Source organism: Podarcis tiliguerta, assembly GCF_965153285.1.
Source record: "Podarcis tiliguerta genome assembly, chromosome: 7".
NCBI lineage: Eukaryota > Metazoa > Chordata > Lepidosauria > Squamata > Lacertidae > Podarcis > Podarcis tiliguerta.
In genome coordinates this window covers 46,369,311-46,385,634 of record NC_139540.1, presented here as the reverse complement: position 1 = coordinate 46,385,634, position 16,324 = coordinate 46,369,311, and the positions used below count along the sequence as shown (strand labels likewise).

Genomic DNA, 16,324 nt, shown 5'->3' with positions numbered 1-16,324 from the left:
CTCATGGACTATAGAGCAGTTTCTCCAGGGGGCCAGTAAAAATCCCATCACTTGAATCATTTACAAGTTGACCGAGTATTCAGTGGTACAATGGAGAATGCAAGTTTAAAATGTTGGGGGATGGACAAGATGACCTAATTTCCCCCCTCTGGTTTTATGATTTATTAAAGAGTTTTGTAGCCTCTTTGCTAGGGGCTGACTAAATGGAATTTGAAACATGGCAATTATAAGGGTCTTTTAGTTTGGTGCCAGCACATTGCTGTTTTTGATTACTTTGTTGGAGCAGCAGTGTGAGCAATGTGAATAATTCTCTCTACTGCAACAGACTGAGAGTGCAGAATAGAGAACAGGATTTCCAGTTCTTTTGAACTTAATGGTTTAGATTCTGTGTGTAGGTCACTAAATCTGTTTTGTCAAAAATGATGAAAATAAGCTTTAGTAAAGAAGAATGGCACAATCCAACGATTGTTCAGCCAGAGCTCAACAACTTGCATCCAAAATTTAGTAAACTTTAACATTTGCATTTCTCTATCTTGTTGAAGTTTTTATGATAGAGTTTACTATTTTTGCTGACTTTGTAATAAAACTATAGATATTTATTTGAGCAACTGTAATATATAATGTCAAGAATTATAAGTTATAAACAAGCCATTTTAATGTGCCGTATACACCAATATTCAGGGTTATAAGCAAGACAAAAGCCATGGAACCCTATATAGCATTATTTATAGGGAACACAGAGTAAAGCTGTGCTTCTCAAATTTTAATTTAAAAAAAAACATGGAATGCAATTTTAGCATGCCATTGTGGTAAACTGAGAGATTTTATTGCATTTTTATATCATAAAAGGAGAGCTGGAAGCATAATCATTTCTAAGTTTAATGGTTTGAGCCTACTAAATATCAGCATTTCAGAAACTTCAGTACCAGGAGTTATCTTGAGAGCAGGCATTTGCTACAGTGTAGAGCACAAGCAATAGGGAATGTGGCTCTGTAGAGTCTAAATCTTGTCGGACTCCCAACTCCCATCAGTTGCACTACCACATCTAGATTCAATGATAAGGAAAGACAGAGATGAATGCCATCTGTAGCACTAAAAAAAAATTAATTTGTTTCTCTGTCAGCACTGAAAAAAGTTATAAAAGCTGTAGTTGCTTCAGTCTAAGCCAAGGAAGTAATGCAACCTTTTGAAATGTTCATGTACACTGTGTATCTCCAGGTGTACTCTTCTCCATTTCCCTTTACTATCCATACACTGTTAATTATTGTTGCAGAACAGAGAAGTTTGATAAAACTTTCACCCACATTATCATTCAAAAGGAGACATGCAGCATAAATGAGTGACATTGGAATGGTCTCAGTGGCATTTTGAATACATTCCGTTGAAAGATTTGAAGGAACGACTGAGTTGTTGTTAACAAATGATATTCAGATTCTTGTATTGGCTGTAGTGATTTCATGCAGATCTGGTAGTATGTGCAAGTCCCAGTAATGCTAGTTGAAGCAAGTAAAAGGCTCGTTTTAAATTTTTAGCCATGTTGATACAAGAGGTACAAAAGATTCTTGTAGGGAGCATTCTTAAGACATCCTGCATAGGCCATCTAATTTTAATGATATCTGGGAAACTACTGAGAGCTACAATTGTATAGAGAGATAGTTGTGTGATATGAAATAATAAATATGACAACAGGATGTGAGAGGAACTTATGCATGAATCGCTGTTGTAAGAACAACTTTGACTAGAAGTAAATTTTTAGAAAGTATCAGAACAATATACTCTGCTTTTATTGGGGGGGGGGATACATTTTTAAGAACATTTATATATTCTTGGCTGTAAATTGTGTTCAGTTAATGACATTGTAATTTGCACACAGCTGGTTCAAGGAGCCTATTAGTTCCTGCATCAAGTGCAGCTCTGTCAAAGTGGTATTGTTGCCCATTCTTGTGTTAAGTTCCTACTTATTTTTATTTTCTCTTTAATTATCTCTTATGCAGAAGAAATTGTTATCCTCAGCCCCTTATTGTTCTTAGAAACATCACTGTTGCTGCAAAGCAGAAATTGTACTGCTCTCCTCCGTTTTATTGTTTTTCTTTCACCAGGTCTTCACACACACACGCTGAGCCCCCCCCAATATTAAAAATAAAAACAACCAAAAGGAGTTGTCTGTTTATATAATCATCTAATCCGAATGAACATGTTCATCATGGTCTAATCTTGTGCCACCAGAAATGATATATATTTTCATTAATGTGCATGAACACATTTTCCAGTCTGAACTATGACCAAATCTACAGCAGCTAACAAAAAAATTATATATTTTACCAAATTACGGTACATCTTTTACTTGCTTCAATTTCCAGCTGTAAACGTTTCACATAGGCTTACCTTTTTAAACACCTGCCATGGACGTACCATCCTAAACAGCAGTTGCTGTAGTGCCATTTCTCTTTCTCCAAGCCTGCGGCATGGTGTTAATTAGAGAAAGGGTGAAGTAGTGTTTTCCATAGCCTGTCCTTTGATGTAGGGATGTCTCACATTTTATGTTATAGATGTGTCATGCTGAACTTGGGGTAAAGCTATAGCTGGGCTATAGCTATAGCTGCACTTCCTTAATGCAAAATCTTAGTTAGAATCCCTTACATTTCTAACTCTCATCCAGTGATATATACTGTATTTTTTGCTCTATAAGACTCACTTTTTCCCTCCTAAAAAGTAAGGGGAAATGTGTGTGCGTCTTATGGAGCGAATGCAGACTGCGCAGCTATCCCAGAAGCCAGAACAGCAAAAGGGATTGCTGCTTTCACTGCGCAGCGATCCCTCTTGCTGTTCTGGCTTCTGAGATTCAGAATAATTTTTTTCTTGTTTTCCTCCTCCAAAAACTAGGTGCGTCTTGTGGTCTGGTGCGTCTTATAGAGCGAAAAATACGGTATATATGCCTTTATACCACTTGATAAATGTTTTGCTTATGCAGCTGTTGGTAAACCTGCTGATAACCACCTACATTCTTAGCCTAGCATGTTTATGATCGGGAAGTTAAGTATCTTGTAAACTCGTAAAATAAACAACAGATCCATTGTTTTGAAGTAAAATCACTGCAGATGTGAATATATGTTTTGCCAGGGCTGTCTAGTTATTAAACATACAAAATGGAGATAGCCTTTTAAAAATAAAATAGCATAATCTACACATGGGTCAGTTAGGAGTGTTAATTCCAGTGGGTGGAATCCAGCTGGTGCCCTTGCATTTACAGAAGAGTGTTGATCCACCAAACACCTCCACTAATGAAAGAGGAGGGCATGCCAGTTTTTTCTTCACCTTGAAGCTCTGACAATACTTTCTACCCTGTTTTGAGGGGTCCCCCAAACTCCTCAGAGCTGCTTTTGGAAGGGGATTGCTGGCAAAACCCTGACCTTTCCTCCTCCATTAGCAAAGGCATCAACTTGATCAAAATAATCTCCATGAGTGAAAGAAGATCAGCTTGATAACACCATTTAAATTTATACTTTGGCATCTTCCCTTGTTTAAACAGAAGACTGTTTCAGAAAAGGAGAATATCTCAGTTTAAACTGTTAAGCACTTCCAACATGAAATCTCGGGTATCCGGAGTACTTGCTTTTTATCTCTGCTGTGCAGTTCAAAATGGACAGCCAAGGCATGTTGTCACTTTAAATATTTTGAGGGAGACAAAAAGGGTAAGTGACCTAGAATGCTGCTGTTGTCAGGAGGCTAAGCAATTCATTTGGGGCAGTGCTTTATTGAGATGGCTGGTGGGCACTTGCCAGTTTTCCTTTGAATGGAGTTCATAAAGGTATTCCCACACAAGTGACGCTGACACAAAACCCCACACATATACTAAGTAGAATAGAAGCAACGCCACCCCACTCACCTCCACCTCCTTCCCTCTTTTCTTCCTAATGTAACACTAAGGTCTCAAGAAATGAAACTGATCTGTAGAAAATGTAACTTGAAAAAAGAGACATTGTGCATACTTTAGTAAACCAAGTAATCATTAGTAACAATATATTTAAAATAACAATAAAAAAATGCATTTATTGTAGCAGTACTACTTTATGTAGTGGGAGAAGTGCCTTTGATTTCCTTTTTGAAAATTGGTTATATTTTGATTCAGCATGAATCATAGGATTTGCTTGTATGTAGAAGTTTAATCCCTGTTTAGTAAACACTTTGGGAGTGTGTGTGATGCAACACAATGTTGGCTTTTGGGGAAGAAGTTCATTTGCAAGGCCAGGTTGCATGTTTTGAAGATGCTGAGAGAAATTAGATGAGATGTTCAGGGACATTTCAGATGAGCTCCACTGAAATACTTGGGGTGTAACTTGATGATAGGGTTGTTAGGCTTCAAGCTGAAGAAGTTTCCTATATATATTTTTTTTAAATCCTGGTTCTAGTTGTTGCTGGGGTGTATGTGCTGCACCTCCCTGTCTGAAGGAAGATCAGAATTTTCGTTAATTGGATAGCAATAATTTCCTAGTACCTTCTTAATTTTTTGAAGAGTATTTCTATGGATGTATTCGTTCCTTTTAAAGATTTGACATCTCTCAATTAATTGTGTTTCTGCTACTTTGGTTTTTAAAATTGCCATTAAACTATGATTGTTGCCTAACTACAATTGTTACCCCTTAGCTTAGCTTTCCCAGACTCTAACTGAACAAAACCCTTTCTCCGATATTAGCATCGCATCCATGCATTCAGATTTTTCAATTCTCACTAAGTAGTTCTGAACATGAAACAGGTAGCACTTTTGAAAATGCTGCCCTATCATGTCAGAATGTAATGTTAGAGAATGTGAAGCACTTAGTACATGACATAGATTGGAAGAAATAGAATGAACCATGACATTGTGAAAAAGGTTTCTTCGAATTCATCCTTGGACTAGCAAAGAGGGAATGTTTTAAAAGCAAATGATCCATTTGGGTTCTGTCTAGCAGTGCAGCAGCTGGAAAGTTTAATTATAGGCTAGGAAGCCCTACTGGGATTAAGGAAAGTGTTAGCAGAAGGGGTGAATATTAATGACAGCTGTTTGCCGCAGGACCCAAGAGGCAAAGAGAATATGTGTGTGGTGTGTGACTAAAGTGTAATGTCCGGCATATGTGCCTTAAGCATTATAAAACCCCAGGGCATTTTTGAAATCATGGAGCATGTTTATATGGAATGATTTTCAGAGCTGAAATGTATGTTCAGTAGAGCCAAATTCAGTGTGTATTTATTTACAACCAGTATTTTGTTGTTCAATACAAAACTATGCCCTAGCACCAGTAAATGACTCCCCAAAAGATATAACTTGCATTGTGCCATAGTGAATAACCTCATTATGCTTGCATCTCTGAGGAGCAGTCCAAATGACAATTGCCCTGAATAACTTTATAACTTGGGAGTTATAAATCCGAGAGCCACATTGCCTCATGGGGATCTACCAGGGGCCACATTCCACTTTCAGTGGGGCCAGGGAAAAAATGGGCAAGGATATTTCTCTTACTTGTATGGTAGACTAAATTTCATTCATGCAGAAGCCAGAGATACAACTAACACAGAAACACCACTTTCCCGTTTCCTCTCAGGTCAACAAGAGACATTATCACAGTTCAGGAACAAGTTCCAGCTAGGCAGAAAATGCAAGGAGGATGCAGAGCAGGACCAGTGAGGGGACATGGCCTAGTGAGAGTCTTGAGGGCAAGAGAAAGAAGCCTGGAGGACTGCATACATTAAATTAAAATTAAGTATTGTTAAGCATCAGTTTTTGCTCTCCCGATGATATTTTGAGGTATATCACCATGTCTCAAAGTCCAAGAACTCTTGACTCAATTCTATGTCTCAAATTAAGGCTCAATTGTTTTAAGTGAGTTACTGCTGGCTTTGAAGTCCAGTGAAACTTTCCTCAACATGCCAGGACAAAAGGTACTTGCACCTCTGTCTTTTTAAGTGCTAGTGTTCTTTGGTAAAGTCTTTGGTATGACAAAGAAAGCACTTCACAAAGTACTTAAAATTCAGGACAAGGATTCACCAGAGGGGTTTCCTGAGGTCAGAATGAACCAAGACCAAACAAAATGTGGCAAAGAGGTTCTACCCTTTTCTAGTAAGGAATCAACTAATCATGTTCAAAGTTAGAAAAACATATATCTTGAAACAATTAATTGAAGTTAATAAGCAGATCTTGTTGGTTCTCTCTTTAGGGTTGCAGCTAAAACAGGTTTTCTAGCAATGGTATGCTAAATTGTAAAATGTGGAGTCAGGATGATATGTGTGTGTGTGTGTGTGTGTTGTTTGCTTCCTTGCTCAGATTACTGTGTTTTCTTCCATTTCTCCTAATCCTGTTAAAAACACCATTACGGGAAAACCTGTTCTAGCTGTAACTCTAGCGTACAGGCTTTGAATGATAGTTTGCTCAGGAATCCTGCTCCCGTCCCTGAAACATTCTTCTACAGCAGCAGCGAGCTCATAATCATGCCGATCCAGAATAATAACTACTTAGGACAGCATGAGTGAACTTCCATGCAAGCACCAGAGCATCCTTTGTGTCTTTATCTTTTGTCTGGAAACTGGTGTTTCAGCTAACTAGAACAGTTTTACATGACTTTGTGTTGAGCCATTTTCTGGATTGTTGCCCAGATGAGGTACCCACGGTAATTATTGCAGAGCAACTGTGGCCAAATCGGCACAGCAGATGAAGGAAGTGTGGGAAAGGGGTTGCCTTTCACAAATATTATCCAAGTCAGGTAGGTTAATATTTTGGATTGTACATACAGGTAGGCTCCTTCGGGAGGAAGGATGAGTTATAAATTGAAACAACAACAATAATAAATAACGTGCTTAGAAATTGTCCAATTTCTATGGATTTAATATTTTTATGTGCTCGGTGGTTATCTATGGGCAAGGACATCTGTTTTCTATGCACGAGTTCCTAGGTTCAATACCTGGTTCAATACCTCTAGGAAGCAGTGGTACATTTCCAGGTTCGGTTACCTTTGGGTGGAGTGGAAAACTACCCAATCCTGTCCGAAACATGAAATGCTGCAGGTAGTCATCAGTACTGGACTAGATGAACTAATGGTCTGACTTGGTATAAGATAGCTTTCCTATGTTCCTAATTTTTTACTGTTACCCAGGTTTAAAAAAGAATGCTGAATTGCTATAATAGTGTTGCTGTTAATTTATGTCAATGTAGATAACCTCTGCGTACGCAAAGTCGTTCAGCTTGAATCGCCACACTTTTGTCTGTAAATCCCACTCAAACTCTGTTGTGGGATCAGATAAGCAGTATAAGTGGATCTTGCACTCAGAATGGAGAAATTGGTTGTACGTCGTGTTTTAATTAAGATGCACCAATAGAAATGAAAAGAGTGAGTTGCTAGAATAGAAACAACTATCTGATGGGTTATGCTCTGCAATTACTGTCGTCTTCATTTCATTATTCGACTTTTCATGCATGTATTTACAAAAACTTCCCAAAAGATATAATTATCTTCTAGAAATACCCCGTTTCTTTTGTGCCGTGAGTGATTATTAATTTTCATGTACATATGTTGCCAGAAGTGACAAGCTGGCAGAAGCAGTTCCTTTTAATGTACTTGATTCCAGTGGAGACCAATAGATTGCATAGATACAACTATAATTTGCTCGTCTAATGGACATGAACTTACTCTCAACCTATTAATAAATTATGCAACTGCTAGCCTTGCATCGGAGATCCCCTCATATCCCACAAGCTTCTGAAGTCAAGACATAAATGGAAATGGTTTAGATTTTGTTTGTATTAGCAGTGTTTAACATTTATAGTGCTATCTATCTATCTATGCATTCATATGAGAGTAGTGCTACTATTATACCCATCATTAGTCAGGATCTGACCCATGAATTGAAGATGAGTGTATTATCAGGAGTTTAATATTTTTTATCCCAAACAATTACAAAGTTTAAACGAAAGCAAGCAGACATCAAGGATCATATTGTAGTGTCTGTACTAAATTGGAACATAAATTAGGATAACCCAGTAGGTACAAAAAGGGATGATTTGTGGGGGAGGAGAGAATTCTTTAAACAGTTCTTTTGATGACCAAGAGTAAAAGTTAGGGTTTGTTTACTTTGCTTACTCCAGTCAGTGTTCAGTTGAAACTGATTGTGGTTGCAGCTGCTAGTTCAATCCTGGAAACATCTGCAATTGATCAAGGTGCACCTGGAAGATGTTTTCAGGGTCAAGCTATATGACTTTGAAGAGAGACCAGTGTTCATGGTTAAACTCAAAAGGATTTTCCCCCTTAATGTGGAAAATAACCTAAGATTTAATCTTCTGTTCAACCACTGTGATGGATGCTTGATGGCACAGAACATCTGTCTTTGTGCCCTACTTTTGCCTTTGACTCTTTGTTTGTACATTACACCTAGCACAAAGAAGGATCAAACACTCCATTTTTAGGGGATCGTAGTTCATTTTTTGGGGAAAATGTTTGAGTAGTTGCAAATTTAAACTTAAGCTCTGAAATTAATAAGAATGACATTTACAATTTTGAAATGAAGGCTTCTATTCAAATGTCCATTTTTCGCAAATGGTTTCAATGATTTTTAAAAAGGGATTCCCAAAAAAACATAGTCTAATCATATATAGGAAACAGCTGTTGTTATGCATTAATGTGGGCATGTGTGTTTTGAACGTCTGCTGGCACTGTGTTTCTGTGGCCAGTGTAATTTTTTTTAAAAATCCCCTCAGTGTAGAGGGAATTGTTAAAAATCTCCCCTCAGTGTCACGGTTCAATATCAAGGCTGCCTTAATATATACTGTTTTTCTAATTTCTCCAGGGTTTCCAACTTGAATACAATATGGGGAGGGGCATGTAAGCCCCACCCCACATAGTCCACCACAAGACATGGCAAATGCACAACTTTGGGGGGAGGCAGCCCCCCAAAATATTCAATGGGGGGGGACAAAAGGACCTTGGCCCCTAGGAGTTGGAGCCTATTAGTATGCATATGTTAAGTTTAGGATAACCATTTTAAAAGTGTGAGGCAGTCTCATTCACATTTAGATGTTGAGCACAGAGAGACATTCACAGAAACATATCTACCTAGATGAGCAAAACTAAAAGGCAATGCTTAAATAACCCCATTTGCATAAAGTAAGGGTATTTTTGTATGTGCTGTAGTAGTCAATGTGTAAAACAAAGAACCAATGCAAAAATAAATTAAGTCTCTTGAAGACACATCATTCTGGTTTCTGTTGGCATTTTACTGTTGATTATTTTAAAGTAAACTGAATATATGACAGCACTAATGAGCATAATATGATCATGAACAGAAAATGGGTGTCGTGAGATCCATAAATTCTTATAGTTAAAAACTATTGATTTGATTAAATGTTAGTTGTGTTGCCTAAGATCTTTACAGAATTTACACCAGTGACCGAGCGGCCATTAATGTAAATTGTGTTTGAATGCTTTTATTTTATATTGCTTTAAAAACAATACATATAAGCAGTTGCCCATAGATTGTATGTTTTTTTTGCTTCCTGTTGCCTTTTCTATATTCTTGTATCACTGAACCATGTGGATATTTCTTGAAAATTTGGGCCCCATTTACTATATTATTAAAATATAGACATTTTGCTTCCTGTTGCATGTTTTAGCACAGTTCAATATGATCCACATAGAAAAAACAGAATAGGATATTGAGGCATTCTAGACATCTTAGACTCATTTCAGGGGCTTGTGATAGTAGTGGGGAAAATGAAATATACAGGTAACCTCGTGCTGGCTAGGCAGGCGTGCAGATCTTGCATGCTTTTAATAAACTCACAAAATAATGTAGTATATATCCTTGTCCCCTGGGAGGATTGCTACTGCCAGCCATGCTCTTCTCTAGGATACAGTAAGATGTAAGCAACTCAAGCATAATAAATATGAAATTTAAGAAACGTTAGTGATTTATAATTACCAGCTATGTAGTTGTCAGGTCACATTTTAGTTCAGGGGCAAAATCTTGATCATACACTGATGATATTTCTACATGTTCCATACTAGAGAAAAGACAGAGAATTACAGTACTTTGTGCATAGCTGGGACAAATTGTTGATGAACTTCTGTCTCAAACACATATTGTCTTTTAAAGCATTAAATTAATCAAGCTTTTAAATGGTGAATAATATGTGTGCATGCACCCCTTGTAAGCAAGGCACTTTACAGCAACTGTAGAAGCAATAGGTTGTACTAATGATGTTTCTCCAACAAAAAAGTGATGAGGCAATAAGCTGAACTATCCCAGTGAAGCCTTTACAGAAAGTGCACTGTAGTCATCAATCAGAGGGAAAAGAAGAAAGCAAATGCTCAGCAAGGAAATCAGAAGAAAAATACTTTTTTTCCAAAAAAAAAAAAAGGTCAGAAAAGAATATTAGACCTGAATGTTTTTTTTAAAAGTGAGTCTATTGAGGATTGTAATGAGCCATTTTAGTGAACCCTTCTTTCCTCCTTAATTGCTTGATGAAATATTTATTGTTCATTTGTATTCAGTTTCCAGAGCTATCTGGCTATAATAATGCCTTTCACAAATACTCTTTTCGCTTTTGGTATGGAGTGAAGTCAATAAGTTTATTATTGCTGTTTCCTTATAAAAGAAATGTTGCAATAAACCTCATGTGAGAATTTGCACCCCGTGTTTCCAGTTTCTTTTCCTTTGTTGTTTATTTGCAGACTGCAATTTTTAGGCTACCCCCCCCCCCTCCGTGCACTTCTATCATTTAAAAAACATGTTTTACTGTTTTTTTAATTTATATTTTAAATGTTTTTATTTTATATTTTTGTAAAGTGTGTAGAGGTTTATGTTACGATCAAGTGATATATAAATTTTGTTAAATAAATACATCAAACCTATTTTCATAAACTTTTTAATGTACAATTTGCTCTGTAACTTCCATAGATAACTTTTGATACATTGGCACGTGTGAGCTTATATTGCATAGTAAATTTCAATAGGATTGCAAGAATGGATTTTGTTATTTTTACTAGGGCTGTTTTACTAGCTTATAATACTAGACTTTCATACAGTGTCCTGGTTCAGTCATCACATGATTAAACCATAGTTCAAATTTGTTATACTTTCAGTCCACCCTTATGAAGATAGGCAACCCCATACAATATATTTACAGTAATTGGGAAGAGTTTGAGGTGGGCCATCTATGTGATGATCTTGAGTCATTACTAAAGTGACCCCTTCAGTGATAATTGATGATTAGTGAAGAACATCACAATGCGAACATAGCAGTAGGTAGTGGACAGGTCCTTACCAGCAAAAATACTGATTTTCTTGTTAAAGGAGTATTTCCCCTCTGTTAATTGCATAGTTACTCAATTAAATAAATTATTATGGCTACCAGATTTAAGGCAAATTACACGTTGATTAACAAAATCAGATCGTTACGGTCATACTTTTGTTTTTGATAGATTCAAATTGTGACAATGCTGCATTTATTCATTTGAAAACGTTTACTCTTGAGTTTTAAGATTGTCTAAATGCTTAAAAGGTGTGTCATAGGCTACAGCCAGGCCATGATGAGACCCTTATTTTTGTGATATCCCTGAGTCACACAGAGATTTTGCATTGAGCCACCAAGCAGGAACAGGATGTTTTCAGTTTAATTTCCTTGGGGTTCTGTTGGAAGAGTTGGGCAAAGGGTGATTAGTTATCTGACAAATGGTTTATAGTCCCCTACAATCTTAAACAAGTCCCTAAGTAGGACTAGCTCTGGTAGCTGGATTCAGTGACCAGAGTTACGAAGAACCTGCATTCAAACAAATTCAGACCACCTAAGTGTGGTGAGGGGACAGGAGAGCAAGTGTGAAGACAACTAATAAAAAAATCCCCTTGTGTGTAGAGGTAGGTGGGTGGGCATGACTCCCCGTCACCCACAAATGGTCTTAACTTTGCCACCCCTACTTTGTGACACTTAAAACCATCTTACTTGTTTGTCAATACAGTTTTTGTCGCCTTTTGATTTTTTTATGATACTGAATAGTTTTATTTGTGTTGTAGAATAATCAACCATGACTACAGAATCTGGATCAGATTCTGAATCAAAGGATCAGGATCAAGAGCAGAAAGAAGCTTCGGGTCAACAAGGATCGGGTGGGACAGGGGCCCAAGGACAGCAGCAGCAACAACAACAACAGCAACAGCAGCTGAGTGAAGAGCACCAGAATGCATTAGAACAATTTTCTGGGGTTGCAGCTCACAGCACTCCTGTGAAAAAGGAACCGGTAAGATCAGAACTTGGATAATTTCTTTAAAAGTCTTAACATACACTAGAAAGCCAATGCATAACTTTACTTAGACACAGATGTCAGTCTGATTAAACAGTACTCTTGCACACTGATTGGTGATCTACTGGGGATGGAGGGGAGAGGTTAGATACTATTCCCCTCTCTCATTTTCAGTCATATAACATTTTTGTGATTTTTGTCAGATTGTCTTACATGCTGGGCTTAATTTTAAAAACCAATTGTCATTTTTAAAAAAGGGGGGGGGGCTTTCGCTGTTCATCACAGTGTTAGATAACTGCAAATTTTGGAGAGTTTGGAAACACATTTCCACTTTAACACCTGTTGAAATCCCATTTTATTTGGGGTTGAGTGATGTTTGAAACTAACAAAACCTTGCATTCATTAAGGGCTGGTACTTACAAAATGACTACATTTTAACTACTTTCAGTTGTGTTAACACTGAAAAATTACTCAGCCCTGAGGCTTTCCCCCTCTTTAATAAAGCATTGCTTTTTGGACAAAAACAAGGTGCATCACATTAGAATGTTGTCAGTGGGAAAGGAAACAAAGGAGGCAGACAGCAATGACTGGAATTAAATAGTTTACAACTTTGTTTAAAGAGACATGGCATGTGTATTAGCATTAAGCCAAGAGCGGTGTGCATGGATAACCAGCTGCATTGCCCCCTTCAAAACAAGGCATGTATGGAATAGGTTTACCATCTCTAACTGACTATATAGTAGGCTTTGGTTAGAATAATCCATACATTCTTTACTCCATCAACAACAGGTGTTGTTGGGCTAACCAGACATTATTATATCAAACTATGAACCAAAGTTACAAACCAAAATGTATAGATTAGTCTGGTTAGAAATAAATATTTAGATCCACCCCCACACACAAAGAACGCAGTGGGAAGTCCTCCTGTGTGAAAATTTGAGCAATTTCAGTGTTGCTCTGAGTCTAGCTGAAGGTAGCTTGATCCAAAAAGAGCCTTAACACGATTTTTCTTCCCTGTTAGATGTTAATTTGTGGTGCCATTAGCCAGATAATCAAATTGCTTGTGGAAATGCATCACAAATAACCTTTGAAAAAGAGTTCATCACACATGAAAGAATGTGCATTTATGCATGTAAAATAAAAAATAAAATACTGAATGCAAGTTGTGTCTCCCTGGTCATTTTGCCCTAGATAACTGCATGAACAGGATGTCAGGCTTCTTTAGGAAGATGAGACTTAATTCCCTGTGAAGGTGCATGAACACATCTTGACAGTTTGGGGTCCTGCTCTAATAGTTCCTGGCATGTTTTTGTGCACAGCACAAATTACTATAAAGGTTCTTCTGTGACAGTCTAACCTGGATAAATTCTCCCCGGCTTAGTTTTGTCCTGGTTAGCTACTTCTAGACATTGGTATCCACATCCTTCCCTTTTGAAATACTAATGCTCCTGTTTATAGTTCAAACTAAACATTACCAGCAGGTTTGTGTGTGTGTATATATATATCTGTTTTCTCTGCACCACCCACTCGTTTTCGCAAGCAAATGTAATTCCTCTCACCATGTATATTCAGTGAAGCCCTGCACTTTCCCACATATTGTGCAACATACAATTCTTTGGCTCTGAAAGCAGATTAAGGCTTTTGGCCAGATTTGATTCATTCTCATGGAGACTTGTTACAATGAAGGAAACGGACTTGGAGGATTAATTTGTGATGGATGTCAGTTCTGCAGGCTGCTGACTTACTATGAAGTCATTTCAAGCTGAATCAGATTTGTTTTTTATGATGGCCAGATGAAAATAAGATTAAATTTCTAAGCTTTAACTAACGTATTACTATATTTCAGTTGCTGCTGAAATGTTGCTTCTGAGCTAGTTGTGGAAGAGCTGTGTACAGAGTTAGCTGCTACTAAAGTGGCAATGCCATTGGAATGTAACTGCCAGGTGGGAAGAGCACACTGTGTTGGCTGGACTATAATCGTCATCCCCTTCTTTCCTGAAAGGGGGCATATTGCATTCAGCCATATGTCACATTGGATCTTTTAAACTCAGACTCCTTTTTATGCATTATGAATTATCAGCTCTGCCCAGATGTTTAGAAAGTTTGTAGGCATTTTAATTTAGTCTATTTCGCTGCAGTTTCAACCTTCTGTATGCTTAAAATTATGGTTGCAAAGTTTTTAGAGATAGTTTTATTGTTATCTATTTTAAAAAAAACTACAATCAAGTGGTATATACATTTTATGAAATAAAAATAAATAATCAAATCTGATCTCTCTGTTAAATGTACATATTGTGTGTGTACCTATGATAAAAAAACTAAATTATTAGAAATATAAAACTCAAGACTCCTGCAAAGGTTAATATATGTCATATACTGAAATGATAATTCTCAACACTTTACACTATGAATTAGCAGTTATAAAATGGAGCAGCAGTTTCATTGATTAGAAAAGCTTTTCAAAACATTGAATGAAATTTATCTGCACTGCAGTTACGTTGCAGCTTCAGAATGTGGCTCTTAATAGTCCTCTGTAAGGGATGTCTGATTGTACCTTGTGATTCTGAAAGCTCGCTGCAATCGGCCACATTTTTTTAATCTGAAATTGGAACTTAATCTCCCTATTTTCTCTTTGTAGGGCAGTGACAAAGAACGCGAATTTGCTGCTGCAGCAGCAAAACAACTGGAATACCAGCAGTTTGAAGACGACAAGCTCTCTCAGAAATCATCCTCAAGCAAGCTTTCCAGATCTCCTCTAAAGATTGTCAAAAAACCGAAAAATATGCAGTGCAAAGTAATCCTTCTAGATGGCTCAGAATACGGCTGTGAAGTGGAGGTAAATACTGGAAGGGAGGGAGGGAGATTTTTTACTATATATGATCTAAGGTGTTTATTTGGTGAAGGCTGCTTGCAAAGGAAACTTACTTCTCTTTTATATCAGAAGCATGTGTACCTCTAAGAAAGGAAATATGCTTTTAAAACATGTGGTTTGTGTGTAGTCAGTCTGGAATACTGGCAGTAGAAAACAAAAACAGAAATTGAATAGTCCTTCTCCCAAGGCTCTATGTGATAATTCACCTAGCAATTCAGCCTTTGTGATATTGATGAGCAGTGAGAGTATAGAGCAGCAGGAAACACCAGCAAAGGAAAAGAGGCAGTAACGATACAGATCGGGAACTGCTGGTTATTCTGTACCGCAGTTGGATTCTATAGCTGTGTCTGAATCTATCTGAAGTGTGCCGTTTCAGGCTTTCTATCAGTCAAGAGACTTTTGGTTCACATACTCTTCAAAGAAAGGCCTGTCTAGAATTTCACACTTTTATTCTCAGAGTATGGATCTTGGTGATAAGTGTTCAGAAAGAGCAAGCAATTTGTATAGCATCAAAGGCAGCCTTGTGAGGCAGTAGTGAAAAAGGCCAATTCTGTGCTAGGGATTATTGGGAAATGGACTGAAAATAAAACTGCCACCAAGATTGTAATGCCTGTACAGTATAATAAATATATGTTGTGGGTGTAAAAACTGGGAAAAGGTGTGACAGAGGAAGCAAGGTGATAAAGTGGTTGGACCACCTTCCTAATGAGGAAATGTAGAGGCTTTTTAGCTTAGGAAGAAAGGTAACTGAGTGTGGGGACATGATAGTAGTTTATGAAATGTGTAATGGGCTGGGATAGAGGCTTGTGAAAGTTTGCCTATGTAGAGAAAATGACTAGGGACCTTTTATCTTACAGTAGTAGATTTCAGAGTCACCAAATGAAATTGATTAACAAACAGTTCAGAAGAAAAGTACTTATTCACAATGCTTAGTTCATATGGAAATTTGTGATCACAAACTATGACCTAGGAGGCTCTCCAACATTAAATAAAAAGCAAAACACATCCTATTTCTGCCCCAGTGAGGTTAATGCCACTACTCCTAGTTTTGCTACTTTTCTCTGCTTGGGCTGAGAACACCCTTATTCCTTATAAATCAGAACAATGTGAGCAGGGTAGAAGGTCAGGTATCAAGGGAGAAGACAGCAGGGAAATATTTCTCCAGTCAGGAGTCCACCACAGTTCCACCAAA

At 37.4% G+C, this 16,324-nt stretch overlaps 1 protein-coding gene across 50 annotated transcripts in view; it reads left to right on the top strand.

The window, feature by feature from the left end:
- Positions 1-16,324, top strand: part of EPB41L3 (erythrocyte membrane protein band 4.1 like 3) — a 129,373-nt gene that overhangs the window by 52,564 nt on the left and 60,485 nt on the right. For 33 of the 50 annotated variants that reach the window (XM_083450076.1, XM_083450061.1, XM_083450059.1 and 30 more), the window contains exons 2-3: positions 12,034-12,257; positions 14,899-15,096. In XM_083450076.1, coding sequence (XP_083306202.1) covers positions 12,045-12,257; positions 14,899-15,096 — 411 coding nt within the window. In that variant the 5' untranslated portion in view covers positions 12,034-12,044. The remainder of the gene's footprint in view (positions 1-12,033; positions 12,258-14,898; positions 15,097-16,324) is intronic. The other 17 variants (XM_083450086.1, XM_083450071.1, XM_083450087.1 and 14 more) reach the window with 1 other exon arrangement.